Source organism: Zeus faber, assembly GCF_960531495.2.
Source record: "Zeus faber genome assembly, chromosome: 6".
In the NCBI taxonomy this organism is placed as follows: Eukaryota; Metazoa; Chordata; class Actinopteri; order Zeiformes; family Zeidae; genus Zeus; species Zeus faber.
The window spans coordinates 14963666-14987058 of record NC_137201.1 but is presented as its reverse complement, the minus strand read 5'-3'; the positions used below and the strand labels follow the sequence as shown (position 1 = coordinate 14987058).

Here is a 23393-nt window from a genome sequence, read left to right as displayed (position 1 = left end):
CAGTTCGGCCCACCACTTAGTCCACAACACGGACCACTTCACAATACCTAAAAGATTAGCTTCAAAACACTTGACACTTGGCCTCATCAGAAGTCAATCATCTCAAAAACCATCACTCAATTCATTTTCATGTTATCTTAAAGAGCAAATTGATGAATAATGCAGACTTCTGCGTATTCCTCCGTCAATGTATAAAACAAGCCTTGAACCGTTAATCAATAAAGAACAAAACCAACAGAAACTAAAATGCAATGTCTGCAATGCAGAAAATGCATGTCTAAAACGCAGTTCACCAGAAAAGACCCCAACTTCCGGAACGTCAAGAATGCACCAGCTTCCCAGAGTCAAATATGGATCAATACTTCACGGAAACACAATGGATCACAATTATGAGTACACACAGCTACAGCAAGCGTAACCCTAGAAGCTGGACTTAGTGATCATTTCTCTTTTTCTCACCTGTGTATCTAGAGGTGTATCCTCATGCCGGTGGTGTGGCGATCCAGAGTCCAAAGCTGAGTCCCACAAAGTTCTGGAGAGACTTAGATGGAGCTTGGCGCGGCTAACAGGATTATTCAGCAGCCACTTGAAGGACAAGGGACAATCCTGCAGCAGGACGGCAGATTAGCCGGGAGCAGCCCGCTGGACATCTCTGCAACCTATAAAACCATCATCCTGCCCGGCAGGGTAACAAGCGGGGACACGAGGAGAAATACCCTGGTCGGCCAAAATGGACAGTACACCACTAATACTTTATCAATCCCAATGGGGGATTCTCTCTTGCAATCCTAACTAGGGTCAGAGGTCTGGGACTCCGTGGGTCCAGGTTGGTCCATCAAACCTCACATGTTTGTGTGGAAACAACTTCTCGGATCACTTGGCTGGTGCTGCCCCCTTCCATGAAATTAGTTTTACGGGGGACTATGTTTGAAAATACACACAAATTCAATTTAACTCAGAAAAGTTCAGAAAATTCAAAGGCAATCCAGAAGGGTCATCCTAAAGATAAACAGTATCAATTATCACAGTTTAAAGCCTATTTAGATATGAGATAATATTCCATCATATACCATAATATTCCCCCCATAACCTGCTTCCATCCACGGATAGATAGATAGACCTAAAATGTACAATAAATTATAAAAAATAACTATAAACAACTACAATTTAGAAATATACAATAGACCTAAAATGCAAGAATAAACAAACCTAAAAATTAACAGAAAATAGAAAAACGCTCGTTCTGTGCAAATCTGTAATTAAAATGTGTCAGTAGAGGTCTATAAAAGTCTGGTGAATTTGTATGTTTTTCTTAAACACAGAGGGTAAGATAGATACCAAGGGATTTCACTGGACTCATGACCCCCTTCCCTGCAAATGCATAGCTCCAACACTAAATGCACAGTAATAACTATTAAAACCTTTAAAATATGAACCCGCTTCATGTACCATACGCCCAAGTGTGAATTTGAATTTGACCTTGGTTACCGGCTTGGAGGCTTTTCTAGCCTCTGTGTGTTCGTATGTGTGTGTGTGTGTGTGTGTGTGTGTGTGTGTGTGTGCGTGTGTGTGTACGTATGTGTGGGACGTCCTGTCTCGCTGCCAGTCCTCTACCACCTTATCATCTGTGTCCCCTCCCTAATATCTTCTATCCCATCCTCATTACAGTTTTATCCCAGAGCCACTGACGCAGAACACAGCTCTACCTGCCCTGGCTGATGGTCAGCCTCCTAAAGCGAAGTCAAGTAAAGTAAAGTCGCCTGTTTGGCCCCGAAACAGGGCGCCTGGCAAAAAGTTATGGGTTGATTGCAAAAACAAAGAGATTAGGGGTGTGTGACGCTGAAGGATTGTAGAGTAAGGTTAAGAAAGGAGTGGAGCCTGAAAACCAATGAAAAGTAGGAGAGCGAGCGACAAATGGTCCAAGGTGAAAGAGTAGATGAGATGAGTAAGACAATTGGGGCAAGGCAGCAGGAGAGGGAATGAGGGAAAGAAGGAAAGATTGATGGAGGAGAGGAGAGAAAGTGTGGGGGGATGACAGGGAGAGTGACTAGCGGTCATCAGGGTTTGTCCCTGTTAGAAGAAGAAACGTAGGAAGCAGAGCAAAGCACATTAGATATCCTCAAGGAGATTACAGCAAAACAGCAAAACAGCTCTGACCCGTCGAGGAATGGACTCCACAGGAACCGTGAGGGTGTCCTGTGGTATCTGGCACCAAGACGTTAGCAGCAGATCCTTTAAGTCCTGTAAGTTGTGAGGTGGGGCCCCCATGGATCGGGCTTGTTGTTCCAGCACATCCCACAGATGCTGGATCGGATCAGACCCTAACCCCGACCATCCTCATGATGTAGAAGAAAACATGATTCATCAGACCAGGCCACCTTCTTCCATTGCTCCCTGCTCCAGTTCTGATGCTCACGTGCTGATTGTAAGCGCTTTCAGTAGTGGACAGGGGTCACCATGGGCACTCTGACTGGTCTGTGGCTACACAGCCCCATACACAACAAGCTGTGATGCACTGTGTGTTCTGACACCTTTCTACCATAGCAGCATCAACATTTTTCAGCAGATTTGTGTGACAGTAGCTCTGCTGTAGGATCGGACCAGGCGGGCTAGCCTTCCCTCCCCACGCGCATCAATCAGCCTTGGGCACCCATGGCCCTTTCGCCGTTTCACAGGTTGTCTTTCTTTGGACCACTTCTGGTAGGTACCAACCACTACGTACCGGGAACACTCCACAAGACCTGCTGTGTTGGAGATGCTCTGACCCGGTCGTCTAGCCATCACAATTTGGCTCTTGTCAAAGTCTCTCAGATCCTTACGCTTGCCCATTTTACCTGCTTCCAAAACATCAACTTCAAGAACTGACTGTTCACTTGCTGCCTAAAATATCTCACCCCTTGACAAGTGCCACTGGAACTGCAATTGAATAGCATCTTATTCAATGTTATTCACTTCACCTGCCAGTGGTTTTAATATTTTGGCTGATCGGTGTAGAAAGTAGACACTAAGGCTAGGGCTAGGTGAAGTAAAAGCCTTAGGGTGAGGGTTAGGGTAAAGTAGAAAGACAGAAAGAGAATATCTAACTTCATTATAGAAGCCAAACAGAGATGTCTTTTGTGACAAAGATAAAGCAGCATGGCAGTACATTAGTGGACAGAACAAGCAACTGGGGACTTCCAAGGAAGTCGATTCAGAAAAAGCAGGTAGACAGGAAAACAAACAGGCATTTAGAGACAGACGGATAAGACGGGGATGGATCGCACCCTTAAGAGTGAGCGAGACGCAGGTGCGTCCCGTCTCGCGAGTGGGAGGCTCTCAGCCATCGGTGGCGGTGGTGGCGATGGGCCAGGAGGCACCCGGCAGATCCCATTATGGGCTCAGCGTGGGATAAGCCACGGGAACAGGCCGGTGACACAGACCCTTTGGCCCCCGACGAGGGAAGCTCGGCACCACGTCGGCCTCAATCCTAAACACAACAACTGGAAAAGCCAGGTGACTGTGAAGTGCAGCCTAACCTCACCCTAACCTAAGTAATCCTTTTGTTTACAATTGAGCCGAAGTCAAATGATTAAGGCAGATGCCAAGAGACTTTGCATATATGTTCATGTTTTTTTTGAAGGGACTCAAATGAAAGAGAAACCCGGGGGCAGAGGTAAAGCTGCGCTGGATGATCTGTGATGGACGATAATCCTGATTCCCTCTGGCGTTAAGACCCGGAGGAGGGTTCATGGCTCGCAGACAAAGGCAAACCAACCACACACACAGACACGCACGCACGCGCACACACACACACACACACACAGTTATTTGTGTTGGACTGATCTAGACACATTTCACCTCATTATCTTTTGTCACTGTCTTACTTGCAGGAGTATGATCCATACTGAGCTGCAGTGAGTAAAATATTGGCAAAGAGAAAACGATTTCAATGTCAATTTTTAACTTTGTGACAATGGCTCTCTCTAGTGGTCAAAAATGGTAGACACGCGAGGCGCTGCTTTTGGTTGTATACTTGCATAAAGAGAAACAGAGAAAACACATTGTAGAAGATAAAGGCAAAAAAAACAAACCAACCCAGAAAACTTTTTTTTATTTGCTTTAACCTGTGATTTTATTGTGAACCTCTTTAAGCTTCCCTATAAAGCAGTGTACAGGTTACACAGCGGAACATGCCCTGCATGCATCTTCATCACCTTCACAATAATATACTACAATTCTGTCACTAAGGAGCATGAAACACAAATAATGTACAAGACTACACAAGATAAGTAAAATAAAAAGTAAATAAAAAAAAATATGTAAAAAAGAAAAAACCTCCCTCACACAATTTGTACAGAAGACGAAAGTCCTTCCAAACACATGGATCCAACATTCACTGACAAAGGACATTGGAAATTTCCTCTGTTAATCCTGACCGAGCATCGAATAAAAAACACAACTTCAAAAGTTGGGAGCCACAGGGGAAAGAAATCTTTGAGCTCATTGTTGCATATATAGTGGCTTGATTCAGAGTGTCAAAGCCCTGTTTGTGTGAGTGGCTGTTTGAGGTGCGCGCATGGAAGGAGGGAAAAATAAAATGCCCAAAGTAAGGAGACAGAAAAGACCGATTCAATCAGGAGAGCGCGATAACAGGCGAGAAAACAAGGGAAGAGAGAGCAGAAGAGGAACAGGACATGGACACGGAGGGAGGAAGGAGTGTCCCAAAGGAAGTAATCTCCTATAATAACAACATGCTGAGATACGACAAGGAAAAAGCTGAGGGGGTGGAAGAAGGAGTGGACTTTGCCAAACTAGGTCACGGGGCACAACGCCAGCGCTGCCCCCTCCCCACGGTGCCCCCCACCCCCTCAACCCCCTTTCCAAGAAAGGGAGGTGAGGGCTGTTTCTCCGTGCCAAGGAAATGCTGCTTCGCTTCCCTCCGCAGCCCTTACTTTCTCCCTCTCCTTCCATCCCCTGACTCTTCCATCGTTCTTTCCCTCCTTACTTATTTTTCTTGAACCCCCTGCCCCCACCAGTGTGTGCCTGACAACCAAACCAGCAACATGTGTGCTTAATGGAAACCAGACGCCGAGGACCATTCTTCCATCGCCTGCAGGCCTGTCCCGCTGCACACAATATCACCGTTATTTACTCCCCAATGGGAGGGAGGGAGAGAGAGGGAGAGAGAGAGAGAGAGAGAGAGAGAGAGAGAGAATTAAGGACCACTACACTCTACAGTAAAAGGAGAAACCCAAGGAAAATGGTGTAACATTTCAGGACACTTTCAGAACCTGTAGTACCTCTTCAGCATTTCCATAAAACAAGTTCATTCTCGTCCTTTGTTTTGTATCCCAGTCATACATCAATGTGTCTATTGGACTTTCTTTCTTTTTTTTTTTTTTTTTTTTAAGAGGGTGGTGCAGCCCGTACAATTATTGTGGCAGGGCTGATAGGGAGAGGGTGCATTGGTGCCTGGGAGTCTGCATGCAAAATTAGTGTGTGTGTGTGTGTGTGTGTGTGTGTGTGTGTGTGCGCGCGCGCGCATATCTGGCTTTGTTTACACAAATTACAGGCATAAGTGTTATGAGTGCGTGTGTGTTTATAAATGGGACAGAGGTTATGGGCCCAGTGGGAGATAGTGGTCAAGAACATACACAGCTGTCAAGGCATTCCTTCGCTCTTCGCTTTGGAGAACCGGCTCCCCCACCCCCCCACTCGTGCTTTTTGTGCTGCGTTTGCACAGAATGGTCCCCATTGTACTCATGTGCATTGTTCATATGCTCAGCAAAACGTAGGACAATAATCAACGGAATGGGGGATATAAAAAAGTGCAAATGACATGTCATTAACTGAATGAGAAACTCAAGACGCACTAAGGCACCGTAGTCAATCTATGGCATCGTGTGATTAAGAGATCGTGTGTCTCGACGTGTGTGTGTGTGTGTGTTTCTCTGTGTGTCCCTTTGTACACTATGTGCATTATCGACTATGTCTGTATTCCTACAAAAAAATGCTACCGAAACAATAAAAGCACCTCAAGTCATTGGTGTCACATCGCCGAAGGAGAGATTATTATGCCATTCCGATAATATGTGTAAGAGCGTGATTACACATTTTGTCCAAGCAACACACTGGCTTATCCTCAATCCCATGGAAGTCAGTGGTTTTATTCCACAATCGAGGAGTCATGTCCACGCTGAAAACCACGTGGATTTAAACAGGAACGACTCCCCGCCCTCCACCCCACCCCGATTCCCTCTGGATGAAGTCACACCCAGTCCTGCAGCGAGCGCTTGCAGTGGACCAGGACCCGCGGCGTCTCCTTCTTCTGCAGCGTCCGCAGGATGGCGTAGACCAGGATCAGAATGCACAGGATCAGCACCAGCGGCACGGCCACCACGATCAGCGTCATGACCTTCGACTCGTTGTCGTCCACCCTCACCACCACGTTCACCTCCTTGTCCTCCCCCTCGTCCCCCTTTCCCCCTCCGTCGCCATCTGTGTCCTTGCTGTCCACGGTCACGTCCGGCGTCCGGTCTCCCCCCTGGTCTCCGTCTCCGGGGTTGAGGGGCTTGTCGCCTGTGGGCTCCCGTCTGTCTGGGTCCACGTCTGGGTCGGGGTCAGGTGCGTGGCTGCAGCCCATGAAGTCCTTGAGGATGGAGCGAGGGAAGCCCTTGTCCGCCATCCCCTTGCGGTTATCGAACCGCCAGTAGTTGGAGCCTTTGTAGAAATATGTGTGAGCTGCATGGAAAGGGGAAATCAAGGGTATAGAGGGGGAAGAAAGGTTCATTTGTAAACCAAAAGACGTCACCCTCAGTGAACACAACCTGGTAAACCACAATTATCAAGATGGTTTAAAGTCGAATCGGGGTGACTTAGATCAGGGCTATTCAACTACATTCTGTTGGGGGCCAGATTTCCAAGCTGTTACCATCTCAGGGGCCTGATAAATTCAACAAGCAAAACCACCTTCTCGTTCCTCAAATTATCTTCATCAATTTGCAGAATAACTTAAAGGGATATTTCACAGGCGCTATAAGCTAGCTGATCCCATTTGCAGCCATGCACCGCGCTAACACAGTTAGCATGCAGACCGCCGCCACCTCGGTTCCAGACATACGGAGATGAAATTGGTATTGACCTCCTCGTCTGAATCTGGGTAAGACAGACAAAAAGCTAATGTCCCCCAAAACTGTAGTATCCCTATAAAAGAACATATACCTTTCCAGAAAATATTCGGGTTTTAAACTGCTCCTGCATAGTCCTATGGTTACTGATACAATAAAAGCTGCAGGTACTTCGGAAATGAATGCTCATTAAAATCATTGCTAACCTTCAGATGCACAAAAAAAAAAAGAGCAGTCTGCATTAATGCATACTCTAGGCCACATTTGGCCCGATCAACAGATTGTTCGATAGGCCTGACCTAGACCTTTCTTTTGAGAAGTCAAGCATTTTGTGAGAGTTAAAGAAAGCACTATGACGGCGCTCGCACGCTTCATCGGCAAAGTTTACCAAAGTCCTATTTTTTGGAGAACCGCAAATGCCGAGGCGTTGGGTTCAGTTTGGGTACGGGGGGGATGAGATCTGGCTGTTGCTGAGTGCATTACCAAAACTACAGCGAGGAATTTAATTTCCAGGGGAACAATGGGCCTCGCTCCAAACCGCGATTTTCCTTCCAACCGGATCGTCTGCCAAACTTCCCTTTGACTCAGCTCTCCCCCTTCTCTCCCTCCCTCCTCCCCTCACCTCCCCTGCTCCTTCTCCCTTCATTTCTCTGCTCTAATTGCTTCGGACTAACTTGGTGTCCTACTTTATTTCTCCTCTGTTCTCTCGGAAGCGCCGCCCTTACTTCAACACTTTCCGAATCGCCCGTCATGGCTCTTTGTTGTCGTTGTTTTTAAGTGATTGTCAAAGATACAGTACGTCGACGGGTTTCTCTGGCTTTTGGCTGTTTTTCCCCCCGCTGAGTGTTCGAACTCACCCCCGTCGTCACTGAGGAAGGCTCCTTTGGGCGAGGCTGGAATCTTCCCCCATCTGCCGAGCGGTTTGGGGAAGTCCGCGTCTGTGGTTCGAGTCTCCTCGTTGTACCTCCAGTACCTAAACACGGTTAGAAGAATAGCGACCGAGACCATGAGCAATACGTGCATATCCACGCTGAAAAGGGGGAGAGGCGGGGTAGAACGTCATTTATCCGAACCCAACAGCAATAATAGTCGTTTGGGAGACGGAAACGCACAACTGACCTGAACTCTTCTGAAACCGGTGGTTCATTTTAAATCACCCAGAAACACACAAATATGAATATACGTATGTAACAGTATGCACTTTGTAACAGCATGTGCTGTATAAATAAAGATTTACAAAATTTTAGATGAAACTTAGTTGAGAGACAAACATTTCAAACATCCAAGAGTACTGTTATATGAAACGGTAACACACCTATAGCCACAAAGTTTTAAATATGACAAATTGAACAACGACACATTACTTTGCGATTTGAAGACCCTATTGCCTGGGGAAATTAGGCCTGGGGAAATGGAGATTAGGCGATAGTGGCGCCGCCCCTAGCGGTCGCCTGCGCCGGCGCTCCGGTCTTCTATCACAATGTTCGCCAGAAAAACATCAACAATTAACTCATACGGCCGCGATGCACTCATGGATATAAAAATTTCCCTAAACGAACAACTTTGGGACTTTTTATCCGTGGGAGCAGAGTGGCCGGAAATCCTACGCGGGAACACTCGCAACAACAACAAAAATGGAGTCGCTGTTCCACGAGCCGGCCCACGGAGGAAGCACCGAGGTAAACGAGGCGGCATTCGGGTCAGAATGAGGACGCAACCTTACCGTCCACCTCTGCCAAGCATCCTTCTTGCGAACGTCCAGTCCCTGGAGAACAAGATGGATGAACTTCGAGCGAGGATTCAATTCCAGCTTGACACGAGGAACTGTTGCGTCCTCTGCCTGACGGAAACATGGCTGAACCCACTGGTGCCGGATGAAGCCATACGTCCAGCCGAGGCCTTCTCCGTGTTCCGCGGCGACAGAACGGCAGAGTCGGGGAAATCCAAAGGTGGAGGCGTCTGCCTAATGGTAAACAACCGCTGGTGTAACGCCAACAACACCAAATTCCTCTCCCACTCCTGCTCGCCGAACCTGGAACAGCTGACCATACTATGCCGTCCATTTTATCTCCCCCGGGAATTCAGCACGGTCATCATTACAGCCGTTTATATCCCACCGCAAGCGGACACCGACGCAGCTCTGTCGGTTCTGTACGATGTGTTGTGCGGATTTCAGAACAGACATCCCGACGCGGCTGTGGTGGTGACTGGGGACTTTAACAGGGCCAACCTGAAAAAAGTTCTGCCGAATTTCCACCAACACATCACGTGTGCCACCAGGGGAGACAGAACTCTGGACCATTGTTACACTCCTTACAAGAACGGATACAAGCCCGTGTCGCTTCCTGCTTTCGGGAAATCAGATCACGCCGCGATCTCGCTGCTTCCTGTTTACAGGCCTCTGATCGCGCGGGATCTGGTGATGACGAGGGAAGTGAAGCGGTGGACGGACCAATCAGAGGCTGCGCTTCAGGACGCTCTGACTGACGTAGACTGGGACGTGTTCCAAGCGAGCTCAAGTGACGTCAGCGAGTTTACGGAGGTTGTAGTGAGTTTTGTGGCTACGCTCGCGGATGAAATCGTTCCTACGGTGAAAGTTCGGATATTTCCAAACCAGAAACCATGGGTTGATAAATCCATCCGCTGCGCTCTGAATGCTCGCACGGCCGCTTACAACGACGGACTTGTATCTGGCAACATGGACAATTACAAAGCGGCGTCGTACAATCTGCGGAGGGCGGTGAGGGACGCCAAACGGACGTACAGAGACACCGTGGAGCTGCAGATGGAGCGGGGGGACACAAGACGCTTGTGGGAGGGGCTGCGAACAATAACAAACTACAAGAGCAGCTCCTCCCCAGCCACGAGTGCGGACGCCTCCCTGGCCAACCAACTGAACTCCTTTTATGCGCGGTTCGAGTCTGGCAGCAGCACCGCTAGCTCGCCGGCTAATTGGAGCTACACCGCTGGGGACGAGCGCGCACTCTCAGTGTCCGTGCACGAGGTCAGGAGGGCTTTGATGCGGGTGAACACCAGGAAAGCTGCGGGTCCAGATGGCATATCTGGACAAGTACTGAAGACCTGTGCTAACCAGCTAGCTCCGGTGTTCACCACAATATTCAACATCTCCCTGGCTGAATCAGTGGTCCCGTCCTGCTTCAAGAGGTCCACCGTCGTTCCTGTCCCGAAGATCGCCTCTCCAACCTGCCTGAATGACTACCGTCCGGTGGCCCTCACCTCGGTGGTCATGAAGTGTTTCGAGAGGCTGATTAAGGATTACATCTGCGCCTCCCTCCCCCGCACCTTGGACCCGTTGCAGTTCGCGTACCGGCAGAACAGATCCACGGATGACGCGGTCTCTCAGGTACTGCACACCACGCTCACGCACCTGGATGGCCAGAAGGGGGCCTATGTGAGAATGCTGTTCATTGATTATAGTTCAGCTTTCAACACCATAGTTCCCACCAGACTGGCTGTCAAGTTGTTGGAGCTAGGATTGAATGCTCCGCTGTGCACCTGGATCCTGGACTTCCTCACAGGCCGCCCCCAGGTGGTCAAGGTGGGGAAGTACATGTCAAGCTCCCTCACCCTGAATACAGGATCCCCCCAGGGCTGCGTCCTCAGCCCCCTACTGTACTCCCTGTACACACATGACTGTGTGGCCAGGTCCAGCTCCAACACCATCATCAAGTTTGCTGACGACACCGTGGTCGTGGGCCTGATCACCGACTGCGATGAGAAGGCCTACCGCGAGGAGGTGGCTGACCTGTCACTCTGGTGCCAGGACAACAGCCTCCACCTGAACGTCAGCAAAACCAAGGAGCTGATTGTGGACTTTAGGCGTGGATCACAATCGAGGACGCACGCGCCCTTGTGGATTAATGGGACTTCTGTCGATAGGGTGAGCAGCTTCAGATATCTGGGAGTCCACATCACAGAGGACTTAACATGGACTGTTCACACAGACACTCTGGTGAGAAAGGCGAGGCAGCGTCTCTACGACCTCAGGCAGCTGAGGAAATTCCGGGTCTCGGTGAGGATCCTCAAGTCCTTCTACTCTGGAGCAGTGGAGAGCATCCTGACAGGCAACATCACTGCCTGGTTTGGGAACTGTACTGCCCAGGACAGGCGGGCCCTGCAGAGGGTGGTGCGTTCAGCTGAACGTACCACTGGAACTACCCTCCCCCCCTTGCAGGAGTTATACACCAGGAGGTGTAGTAGCAGAGCCCGTAGGATCATGAGGGATCCTCATCACCCCAACAACGGACTGTTTCAGCTGCTGCGGTCAGGCAAGCGCCTCCGCAGTCACGCAGCGAGAACAGAGAGACTGAGACGGAGTTTCTTCCCTCAAGCCATCAGAACTGTCAATGCTGACCTCACCAGGGGTCCTAACTGAGCCATGCACTAGGCTCCACTACCTACTGTACTGTATGTAGCATACTGTACCGCATACTGTATCACTGTTCAGGGTTGTTCGTGATGCCGTATTGCTGCGCCGTACTGTTGTATACTGTGCTGTATTATCCCAAACACTACCTCACACTATTCACATTCACATGCCACTTTAATTCACATGCCACTTTAAATGCACATATCTGTATATACATAGCCATATTCCTTCAACCTATTCCATTTTATTTCAATTTATTTTTTATTGTATTTTATTCTATATATTTTTTATCTTATTCTATAAGTATTCCACTTACTGTATTACGTTTTAGGAGTCAGTTAGTCGGTCTATTAGAAAGGAATTTTCTACTTTTTATTTTATTTTATTTTAGTACTTTTTCCTAGGACTTCTTGTGTGCTATCACCGGGTGCGTTGCATTACATTTCACTGCATATATGTATGGAAGTATGTATATGTATGTGACAAATAAAAATCTTGAATCTTGAATCTTGAATCTTGAATCTTGAAATTCAGTTTGTGACTGTTAAGTGTGGATACATGAGGTTACTGTGTGTGTGTGTGTGTGTGTGTGTGTGTGTGTGTGCGTGTGTGCGTGCGTTTACATGCTTATACCGTATAGGTAACTCTATTTCCCTTCACTTCTAATCTTTACCCCCACTCTGAATTATCTTTTTGAGTCCTGTTTTATTTTTATTTTATTTTATTTTATATTATTCTATTCACTTACCCCAATGCGTTTTAGGAATCAGTTTGTTTCAGTTTGTTAGTTAGGCAGAAATTAGGTTAGCTATTGTGTTCGGTTTAGTAACTATTGTGCATAATTTCCGGGTGCGTTGGAATGACATTTCACTGCATATATGAATGAACGTATGTGCATGTATGTGACGAATAAACCTCTTGAATCTTGACTGGTGTCTGCATCCAAGTGCCTGTGTGTCTCGTCAAACCTGTCTCCTCTGAAGAAGTACGTGTATCCATTGGGCTCCCACCAGACGGCCGTATCCACCCTGTCCGCGGGAACCCCCCGTCCGTACTCCCCTAGAGGCTGAGGGTACCCTGGGAGGACGTCCGCCTCCCGGAACACCCAGTACCTGTCGCCTGGAGAGAGGGGCGGGCCAAGTCAACACACAGAGGAAATGGGAAATGGCGGAGCATTTGCTCATAGAGACAGAAGGAAAACAGGACAGCACGTACAGAAACAGCATCCCACTCGTGGGGTATCTTTTCAGGTTTAGTCATCTGAGTTGCAAATGGAACTCCTGTATCAGCGCAGTCTTGACTATGAGCAGTTGCCAAGTTGTTGGTTGCCAAGAATTGGCAAAATGATTGTCGAACTTTAATCCTATTTTCAGTTACTGCGCATACCCTACCTAGCTTTAACATGTGAGAGGTGGTTGACAACGGGGGCAATCACACCCCACGAGATGGTTGATGATGGCCCAAATCTGGTTGCCCAGGCAACTGGGCAACTGTTGTAGTCTGGCCCTGTAGCATAACAGTTATTTTCCAAGAGTTCCACACTTGAAGTCCCTACCAACACCTTTGTACGCACCAATGCGCATTCTGACACTTTCCATGCCACCGGCCAGAACATTACAGCACTTGCAGTTCCAGTGCCGTGCTTAGGCACACAATTATAATTTACATTATATATTGCTGTAATATTATTACAGCAATATGGCACGTATTCAGCAATAAATCCTCTTTTTGTGTGCACTACATCCACCATCCACCGTTGAGTTTGGCTTTTTGGACAGTACCGTTTAGTTAATTATCATCTGGCCAACGTTTTGGCAGTTCTTAACATATTAGCTACAGACCATCAAATCACTATTGCCCTCAAAAAACACAACAGAACATCGCCGTCCTCTTTGTCTGATCCTGAAAGTGAAAGCGCACATCTGGAACACAGCGGTGGAGAGAGGGCCGATGAAACCCTAAACTTCTCTCTCTTTCTGGGGTAATATGGAGCCGAGCTGGACTAGAGCCACGACCGGCCAGCTGCAGCTGCCAAAACCACATGAGTACAAAACACAAAACACACACACACACACACACACACACATATATACACATAAACACACCTACTTACACAATGTAAGTACAAACACATGACATACACCTTCTTAATATTCAAGACTTAAGCACTGAGGTCATGTAGAACAGTGAAGTTATTTTTCCAGATAACTTCTAGGTGTGGTTTTGCGGGACGCAGATTGGGCCGAATCTCAGACTAAATCGCATTTTTAATCTGGACTAACTGAAATGGAATTTCTGTCATGGTTTAAAGTCATGGATTAAAAAAAAAATCTGATTTCCAGAAGGAAGATTAGAGCTAACCTAGGTCTAAGTGAAGGCTTAATTTAAACTGGGCCAGAGGCAGGTTTATCCTCCAGGTCGACCTGGACAATAGCGAAAATGGATGATCTGGACTAAGAGCATCACCAAGACCAGACAGAAGGAGCTGACTATCCCTTCACGACCTTAGTCGAGAACTAATTCATCTCAGAAAGGCATTTCTAAATTTTGGATTCATTTGAGTAGGATTATCTTAGTCCTGACCAACGCCGAGTTGTCACCGTTTCCATGAAGGTCCGCTCCGGTTCACATCAGAGCACAGATTTAAGCTCCACTCCGTAGATACGCACGTCTCCTTTTTGGGGCTTTAATTCTGCTTGGATGTGATGAGTGAAACTGGAGTTCAGCCATGAAACAAATTCCGAAGTCTTCCCCTCTAAGACGGCTTGACATCGCACACCTCGTGGTCGGCTTAGTTGGTTAGTGCCGTGTAAGCAAAGACGGCGCTTTTATTTGGGAGGGGGGAAAAAGGGGGTCACACAGACCTTTGAAGAAGACAAATTTTCCGTCGTGGCGCTCGTAGGCTGCGTCGATGTCGCTCGGCAGGCCGATCCAAAACACGGATATGGGCATGGGGTAGTTATCCAGAACCCGGTTCCGTCGCACCCGCCAGAACCAACGACCCTGGAAAAAAATAGCCAAAGAAAAAAAAAAGAAAAACAAGATGATATTCCTTTGCCTTTCGGTGACCCGGGGTGAAGATGCACTAAATCATAATATTTGGAAACGTGGCTTCCTGCTCGGTGCAGAGCTCCCAGTTCCAAAGGCAAACTGTTAGGTCTGCTGAGTGCATGGAGTCAAACGCTGCTTAAATCAGTGGTTCCCAAACTTCTTTCAACCACGACGCATCTATCGTGAAACAATACCACGGCACACCACTATCGGTGATAGACTACCCTGTTAACCACTAAAATGTTTTAAAAAGTCACAAATATGTAGAACTGTGCTTATTATTATGGCCTACTAATAGTGATGCAAGACCCGCAAATGAGTTGTTCATAACAAACTAATCTTTTCAAATGAGTCCGGCGTGAAAAGAGCCTGGGCAATAGAATGAATCTTTGACTCACTTACTGAAAAAATAATGGACTAATTTAAAGTAATTTGCCGGGGCATTTGGTATAATTCGTATTGAATGTGACTGATTTACACTTTCGCAGTCCACCAATACAAATGATGTCCATAGAATTGAATGATTCTTATTCGATTCTTATATGATTGATAATTCAATTCACAACTCGTCACATCAACTGAATCAACGCAACTTTTTGTTATTCTGGCTGGAACTGATGAATATATGTTGTTAGTACAGCCTTGCAATTTTGATCTTGCAACCCAAGAGATCATTTCCATTATTTATTGCTGAAGTGGAATTTGAAAAATCGTGCTTGGGGCTCAAATGCAATGCGATTACCGCCGTTTTTTCCTGCCGGTTCAGTCCCTCACCTTAAAAACGAACATCTCCCCCCTCAGCACCGTCACCGTATCGAAGTCCCCGTCGCAGATGTCGGGGGCCTGGTGGTCTGGTTGTTTGGGGGGCCGAGGAGGACGGGGGGCGTCTTCCCTGACGGACGGGGTGACGGGCCGCGCTTTCGAATCGGGCGAGGTCGGGCTGGGGTCGGGGGGGCGGACGGGGGGCAGAGGAGGGTCGGGGCCGAGGGTCGGCGGAACCCGGGCGGTGGTGGGAGGCGGCGGCTGAGAAGGTGAGTCCGTAGGAGACCCGGGGGTGGGCTCGTCGTCGTGGTCGGGCTCGTCGTCGGAGGGCGGGGCGGGAACAGTAGTGGGCGGAGCGTCTGTGACGAGGGGCGGACCTAGGAGAGACAAAGTGTCAGGGTTAGAAGAGAGAGAAGTAAAGTCGGGGGAAGAAATAGACATTTAAGAGGGACGTTTATTTTTATCCTCTGAGGGTCCGACCGCTTCAAATGTCAAAGAGATTTCCAGCTGTGCTGAAATGGAGTTACAGCGGCCTGGCAATCTCAAAATCACTCTTTTCTTTTTCACTTCAATGTCTCCTGCACACACGCACACGCGCACACACACACACACACACACACACACACACACACACACACACACACACACACACACACACACACACACACACACACGTAATTTTCCATTCTCTGCAGCGGCTGTAAACCCATAGGATTTATTGTGACTGCCGCTTTTGAAAAGATGCGCACACACACACACACACACACACACACACACACACACACACACACACACACACACACACACACACACACACACACACACACACACACACACACACACACACACACACACACACACACAGAGTTATGTAATCAGAAGAGACAACTAAAAGGTTAAAAGCCCTTTGATGTATCAAGTTACACAGCACCCAAAATATTGCTGGGGATAAATAAACCCCCCGCCACGATATGATTGATATGAGGGGCCTCCGACCACGGCGTACGGTGAATTCTGTTTGAATTTCAATTCATTTGAACTTTGAAGGAACTTTTGGGAGCTTTCCACAAAGAAAAGAAGCTGCATTCTTAAGTTCGGTTGTTACTTTTTGTGCCATTTTTTGGCTTGAAAAAAAGAAGACGAAAAGAAGCTGCATCCTTAAGTTCGGTTGTCACTTTTTGTGTCAATTTTTGGCTCGATTCCCCGGCAAACGGAATTGAACAGGTCTAAGGGAAAATAAACATGTTTCCTTTTAAGAATAGATAATAAAACGGAATAAACAGAAAAGACACATTAGCAGGTTCAGATCTTATCTTTTAAAGAGAAAAACAATTGAGTGCGCTACACACAAATCCTACGGAGAGAAGGTTGTCCAGCTGCTCGCACGCACACACACACACACACACACACACACACACACACACACACACACACACACACACACACACACACACACACACACACACACACACACACACACACACACACACACAGCAATGAAACAAAACACTGTCACAAGGGTCAATTCACAATGCACTCTATTCAAGGAAAATGTGAGAGGACCATATCGGCATGCGTGACGTGAAATTTTTAATAGGCTTCCAGTGGCAAAATATGTTTGGTTCACATGTGTCTATGTGCACTAAGTATGCATATGTGTGTGTGTGTGTCTGTACCAGTTAGAATGAGAGGGGCCGTGGGACAAATTGAAAAATTTGTCACACTTGCAAATAGACTCTAGAACACTCCTAATTGGAAACAAGTGAACCAGATGGATGAATACATGAATCTTAACGTCGAATCTAATGTCTGCACAACGTTTTAACCGTGTCAAAAGGACACAACATAGCCATGAAATATTAAAATGTGATCTCTTTTTGGACCACCCTCATGCTTGTTTTCATTTCAAAGAAGTAAATAAACATACAGCATTCGTGTGTGTGTGTGTGTGTGTGTGTGTGTGTGTGTGTGTGTGTGTGTGTGTGTGTGTGTGCACGTCCAGGTCACCTCCTCACCGTATATGTACTGTATCCCCCTCACATCGTCCAGCGGCAGAGTGAAGTTGTGTGTGTGCGTCCACTGGTAGAACGGAGCCATCACGGCACCGGGGTTGTCCGAGTGCTCCAAGCCCAAAGCGTGACCGAGCTCGTGGACCGCCACCAGGAAGAAATCCACACCTGGAAGAGTCAACGGAGCAAGGTGGGCAATGGGAAGATGAAGGCCAAGAAACAGAAAAGGTTCCCATGGATGTTTTTCAGTATTTCACTGTGTATTATCACACATATTGTAAATCTGCACGTGCCGAGCTCCTCTGGGACCGGGATCAGTTTTAGGGATCAAACGGATCTTTATCGTGGGCCCCTGCGGGACAGAAATCCATTTGAAAGACGGAGGGAAAGAAAGAAAGACAGGAAGAAAAAACGAAAGAAGGGAAGAAAGAGAGATAGAAAGGAAGGAAGGAAGAAAGAAAGACAATATCTTAATGGAGTTTTTCCATTTTAAAGATCTGAAGGCCTTTAAAACCCTGCGGAATAAACATCAATTTGAAAGAACGACGGAGATAAGAAAGAAGGAAATGGGAAAGGAAGAAAGAAAGAAGGAGAGAAAGGAAGAAAGAAAGAAAGAAAGACAGAAAGAAAGATAAAAAGAAAGAAAGAAAATATTTTCATGGAGTTGTTCATTTTAAAGATCTGAAGGCCTTCAAAACCCTGCGGAATAAACATCATCAACCATCTCCCATCAACTCACCGTCCGGATCACCCAAGGTCCAGGGTTCGTCTGCGTCGAAGTGCGTGTCCCCGCCCATCCCGGGCCCCGGGTAGTAGGCGTGGGCCAGCGAACCCCCTTCGCCGTCGAACAGCGACATGTCGCCGTGGAAACCGGAGGCGAACAGCAGCAGGATGTCTGCGAGCGCCGCGCTGCCGTTGGAGCTCAGGCCGCTGATCTCGGTGGGGATCTGCTGGAAGGTGAGCGGCGTGACCCGGCTCCACACGTCGAAGGCCCGGCGCACGGCAGCGTGGAAGCGCTCCTCGCCCAGGGAGGCAGGGACGTGCTGGTCCACGATGCTGAGGGAGGAATGGACTCGTTTTAACTTCAGTATCCTGTTACCCACTAGAAATGTTGATTTATAGTGACCGCCTACTAAAAGTGACCAAAGACTCGCGAACGATCCATTTGCAATGAACAAATCGTTTAAATGATTCTGTGACTTTATTACTTTGTCGATGAATTAGTGCAGCCTTGCAATTTTGATCTTGCAACACAAGTGCCAGTGAGCTTTTTTATTTATTTTTAATTTTTTTTCAAGAGGAATTTAAAACAAATTCCCGGCACACCTGGCGAGGATCACTCGTGTGAACAAGGGCTTCCTGCTCTTTGAGCAAAGGTGACCAAACAAACTGTTCCGTTGCTTCAACATATTGGAATATTTGGGAACCTGTAGGTGAGGTGGTCTTTGTCCCACCGCTGCCTGGTGAGAGTGTAGCGTCTCCTCCTGGCTCCGCGGCTCCGCTCCTCCCCGCCTGCTTTTTTGTCAGGTAGGCCACACCGCGGCCGGCGCATTGCCCTGGAAAATCCCCAAAAACACACACGTGGACAATAGAAAGAAACGACTCAACCATAATCGTAGTATTAGATATCGGCCCAACATTTAGATTTTATATTTGCCTTTGTCAGAGATTGTTTTGTATGTTTTTTACCTTTTATCTTTCTACTCAGTTTCTTAAGTCAAAGACGAAGTCCCGATGAGTCCCAGTGAACAAAGTGGGTGTAGGTTTGAGTCCTGCCATGTTTGTGGGTGTTTAGGCCGGTTTGAATTGGCACTTGGACCAGTTATCTCTGTGATTTTATTATGTCTTTTATCTGTTTTTAGCCTTTTATTTCTTTGGTTTTCTACAATGTATTTCATGTCTTGTGTAAAGCACTTTGAATTGCCCTTGTTGATAAAATGTGCCATAAAAATAAACTTGCCTTGCCTAATATAAATGGTATTGTGTCGGAGACGCCAAATTGGAGTCTTCACTTAACGGATAACATTAGTATTCACTGCTGGTCCTAATTACACGACTCTGTGGAATACTCAATTTTGATTGGTCACCAACGGCAATCAGTGGTCAGTTATTTCTGAATAAGGACCGCTGTCTGTTAATAATGACCGTCGCCACGGGAAACCACGTCTCTGGCTGATTTTATGTCACACGATTTCAGCCCGGGCACATTATCCCTCACATAATTAAAGCCAGGATTCAGAGCTGGTATCGGTTAAAAAGGGAGTATTAAGAGGTGTGTAGACATAAAATGTAGAACGCAAACACGGTCGTAAAGCAGCAGACTTGCCAATACACCACATGGGAGGGAAAGGTTTCAACTCGTGGAATCCAATCCACCACATACCACGAATTATGACCCTGAGGCGGCCGCCACATCAGTAATGACACCTGATACTCTAGCAGACGGGGAAAGCCCAGTTAATGTTTCACATGCCATATTTATTTTAAAAGGCCACCGTTATTTGCGAGTGACATCTGTCCCAGTGCAAGTGGTCCTAAACCTTTTGACCCCCAATACCCGAAATGTGACATTTTGTTTTGCGACGAATAGGCTCGCGTAAAATCAAACAAACATTTCCCCTTCCAAAGCCATAAAAAGACTCAGGCAGATACAGCTTTGCTCGGGCATGCATGAAGGCATTTTTCAAGTATTTGCCTCAAGGTGATGATGGTTTTAGGAGGGCAAACGCAAGACCTGCACAGACAGAGGTTGGAACTCAGTCACCAGTGGCTTTAACGCTCGACTACACGTGTGGTCATGGAGGATCCTCATCTCATCGCAGAGTTCATGACCGACGTGGACTAAACATGACAACAAAAAAGAATGAAAAGTGCATAAAGATAGTTGAGAGGAAATGTCTTTAAAACACACAAATAATTGACGAGTCCACCAAACAGTACCGAATATTTTACAGCAAATGAGCACAATACACAACCATAACAAACAACCAAATGAAAAAAACAAAGAAATCAACAAACCATCATTAAGTTCCAAAACATTTGGGTTTAACGTTTCATTTTACATCTTCTCTCAAAATAGAGCAGGGTTCACTTTATTTGCTAAACTTTAAAGATTTCGAGTGGCAAATAATTTCAATTGGGCACTTTCGGCAGCAGATTGTCAGGGACGGTCTAAGACTTGGATATCATACGGTACATCTATGCATTTCATTCCCATCCCTGTTTCACAGGCCGTACAAGATGGACGACTTAAAGGAAGCCCTCGGCACCTCTGATGTCATCGCTACAATACATGTTTCCACTTAAAGAAATACCTTCCCATTCCCATTGTTTTTAACAGACCACAGCTTTTCCTGACTTTCGACCGCGACGCCGCGAAGAAACACTTTGTGCAACACGGGGCTCACCTCACAGTCGCAGAGTCCGTTAGGCCGGTCACCTCCAGGCCATAGAAGCGCTGCATGTCACTGATGGCGTTGGAGAGGATCTGAGCCGACTGCATGGTGGACATCTGCCGGCTGGCCTGGGAGAGGTAGCCAAACTGCCGCAGCCATGACTGTGAAGTGTGTGCGAGAAGGAGTCACATCTTCGGAAAAGATCGAGAACCTTACATGTTGAGGTTGAGACCGCCGCTGACAGTTGAGATTATCCAATCGGGCAGGAAAGGCCGATATAGCGGGACAGGGGAGAGAAGAGAAGGATGAAGGGGCAGAACGGTAAGGAGGTGGATAAACATATGAGATGGGACAGACAATATATGAGATAATACAGAAAGGGACAAAATGGTGCTCAGGAGACACGGGAGGAGATACAACACAAGCAGAGAGCTATGCCAATATTGACTGATAGGCATTCCATCCTTTAGTATGACAGGTAGGCATTGGAAATACATATATTATAACCTACACCTATTTTGCAGTTTGCTCGGTTTGGATCATTAAAAAGTCTCAAGAGGTGAAATTAAAAACACTAAACGTCACTTTGTATAGCTGGACTACTGGGCTTGTGCGTGTACATCGGCCAAATATACTGGATGAACACTTCTAAATACATGCACAGGCTGTGTGATTTATGATGTAGGAATTTTCTTGCGAGGGTGAAACCAAAAATGTGAAAGCCTGTCTTCGTTCCGTGCTACGAAATGAAACGTTATGACTTGGACCATTCCAGGACTTCTGCTGGGCGTTCCGATGGCCCTTGACACTGCATACTGTAGGCTCTGGATGTTCCTCTTACATAATATTATCTGTGTGACCAAGGAAATCTCAAACTGTTACTGTTCAGCCTCCAAAGACGACAGTGATGGAGAGGGAGGGTGGATGTGACATGTACTGAAATCCTCAAGGACCATCAGGTTTCCATTTCACTGGCAAGCTGGAAAAGTATCCAACTGCAACATGTCTTAGAGCAAGACAGCGGCATGACTGGATCGGTTGACAGATGACATATTTAACAGCGTAACGGTTTCTTTACAAATATGGCTAATCTGTCACCGTCAGCAACGTTTAATTGGCAGTTGTCACAACAATAATTGCAATTTTTGTTGTCTTTTATGTTAATGTTACACCACTATAATGGGGTGATAATGCACACCTTAATATAAGAACATCAATTGAGGAACCCAAGTTGAGGAAAATTGAAGTTGGAGTTTTTTTAAACAAAATGATCCCCATTAGCTCGAATAATTGCATTGCGATCGGGCGATTATGTAACAATTGTGCCAGCCCTTCTTGCAAGACTTATTTTGTGAGCATAATATATACTGATACATTCTTATTGTATACATTTATATGGTTTATAACCGCAGAGGGGTTATAAACCATTTAAATGTATACAATAATAACCATGTTTACATACAGTATTCCACACACACACACACACACACACACACACACACATGCATACAGTACATAGGTATTTTACTATTACTTTGTTATCATTATTAAGATAGATAGATAAATTAGTCCAAGCTCCAGATAGACTATAGATCTATATACTGTAAATGGACTGTGTCATTGTTAATAGACTATAGATCTATATAGATGCACTGTGTCATTGTTAATAGACTATAGATCTATATAGATGCACTGTGTCATTGCTTATTACCTACCTCAGCACTGAAGCCGTCCTCTGAGGAGGTCTCCACCAGCACCACCACGCACACCAGCGCCAGGCACCGGGGGATCACCGTCATGGTGCGTCCGGACAGGAGCTCCGACCCTCGCTGCGGCGGACACCAAGGTAGTTCTGCTGCCGGCCTCCACCGGACGCTCAGCCGCTACGGATGGCGCTTGCGATTACAACAGGAGATGAAGTGAGAAGAAAGACACTCCGCACCCCAGCACCGACCAGCGCCCCATGCTGTGATCTGGGTCAAAAGGTTTGCAGGTCAAGGGTGTGGGTCCAGGTGATCCCTGTCCATCGGAAGTGGTTCCTTACGGCATTGTTATCCTCGTGACTGCCCAAATCCTTTTACAGATATCCTGATGCAGAGAGCACAAAGTCCACCACCACAAGGGCGGATCAGGAAACCGGATCTGTCTCTGCAGAGGGAGGAGAAGCAACAAGTCTCACATGATCCCCATTGGTACAGAAGTGCAAAGGCGAAGCACATTAAAGCACTTTACAGATCTGGTGAAGCAGCGGAAACATCTCTTCGGAGCCTGGAAGGATTTTTACTTTTTTTTTTTTTTTTTTTTTTGTTCCCAAGAGCCAAATGCAATGAATCCTACACCAGATCAAACTGTGCTTTGGGGGGGGAAAGGGGAAGGTCCTTCCCCCGGAGGCCAGTCCCACAAAGGAAAGACCTGAGACAATACGGGGCAATGGCGCTGTCTGCTGGTTTCAATGGGAACCTGCAATAGTCAGAGGCTATTGCCGCCCACGGCCAGGGAAGAACAAGGTGAAAGAAACAACTACGATGTGAATGAATATTAAATACGTTGTTCTTCCCAGCTATCAAAGCATCTGCACAGATATTATGTCTTGCGGGATCTGATGATTGTACTGTTTCCATTTTCATTTCTTAAGTAAGCATATACTGCCCATTACCATATTCCTTTTGTGACTGGACAT

The 23393-nt window shown here is 46.9% G+C and overlaps 1 protein-coding gene across 1 annotated transcript; it reads right to left on the bottom strand.

The window, feature by feature from the left end:
- Nucleotides 1-4073: 4073 nt before the first annotated feature.
- Nucleotides 4074-23046, bottom strand: LOC307232195 (matrix metalloproteinase-15-like). Its single transcript, XM_080003113.1, has 10 exons — nucleotides 22429-23046; nucleotides 20726-20874; nucleotides 18746-18874; nucleotides 18058-18374; nucleotides 17325-17486; nucleotides 15322-15686; nucleotides 14361-14499; nucleotides 12465-12615; nucleotides 7964-8079; nucleotides 4074-6720 (listed from the first exon to the last, which is right to left on the bottom strand). Exons 1-10 carry the CDS (start codon nucleotides 22510-22512, stop codon nucleotides 6248-6250), a joined length of 2085 nt encoding a protein of 694 aa, XP_079859239.1. The 5' UTR covers nucleotides 22513-23046; the 3' UTR covers nucleotides 4074-6247.
- Between the last annotated feature and the right edge of the window lie 347 nt (nucleotides 23047-23393).

What these genes read in the sequence shown, in the direction of transcription:
- LOC307232195 (XM_080003113.1), bottom strand. Translation starts at nt 22,512, where the DNA reads ATGACGGTGATCCCCCGGTGCCTGGCGCTGGTGTGCGTGGTGGTGCTG. An exon ending in AGGACGGCTTCAGTGCTGAG is followed by an intron (nt 20,875 to 22,428) that starts GTAGGTAATAAG and finishes CACACTTCACAG; the next exon opens with TCATGGCTGCGGCAGTTTGG. An exon ending in AAAATTTGTCTTCTTCAAAG is followed by an intron (nt 12,616 to 14,360) that starts GTCTGTGTGACC and finishes CCCTCTCTCCAG; the next exon opens with GCGACAGGTACTGGGTGTTC.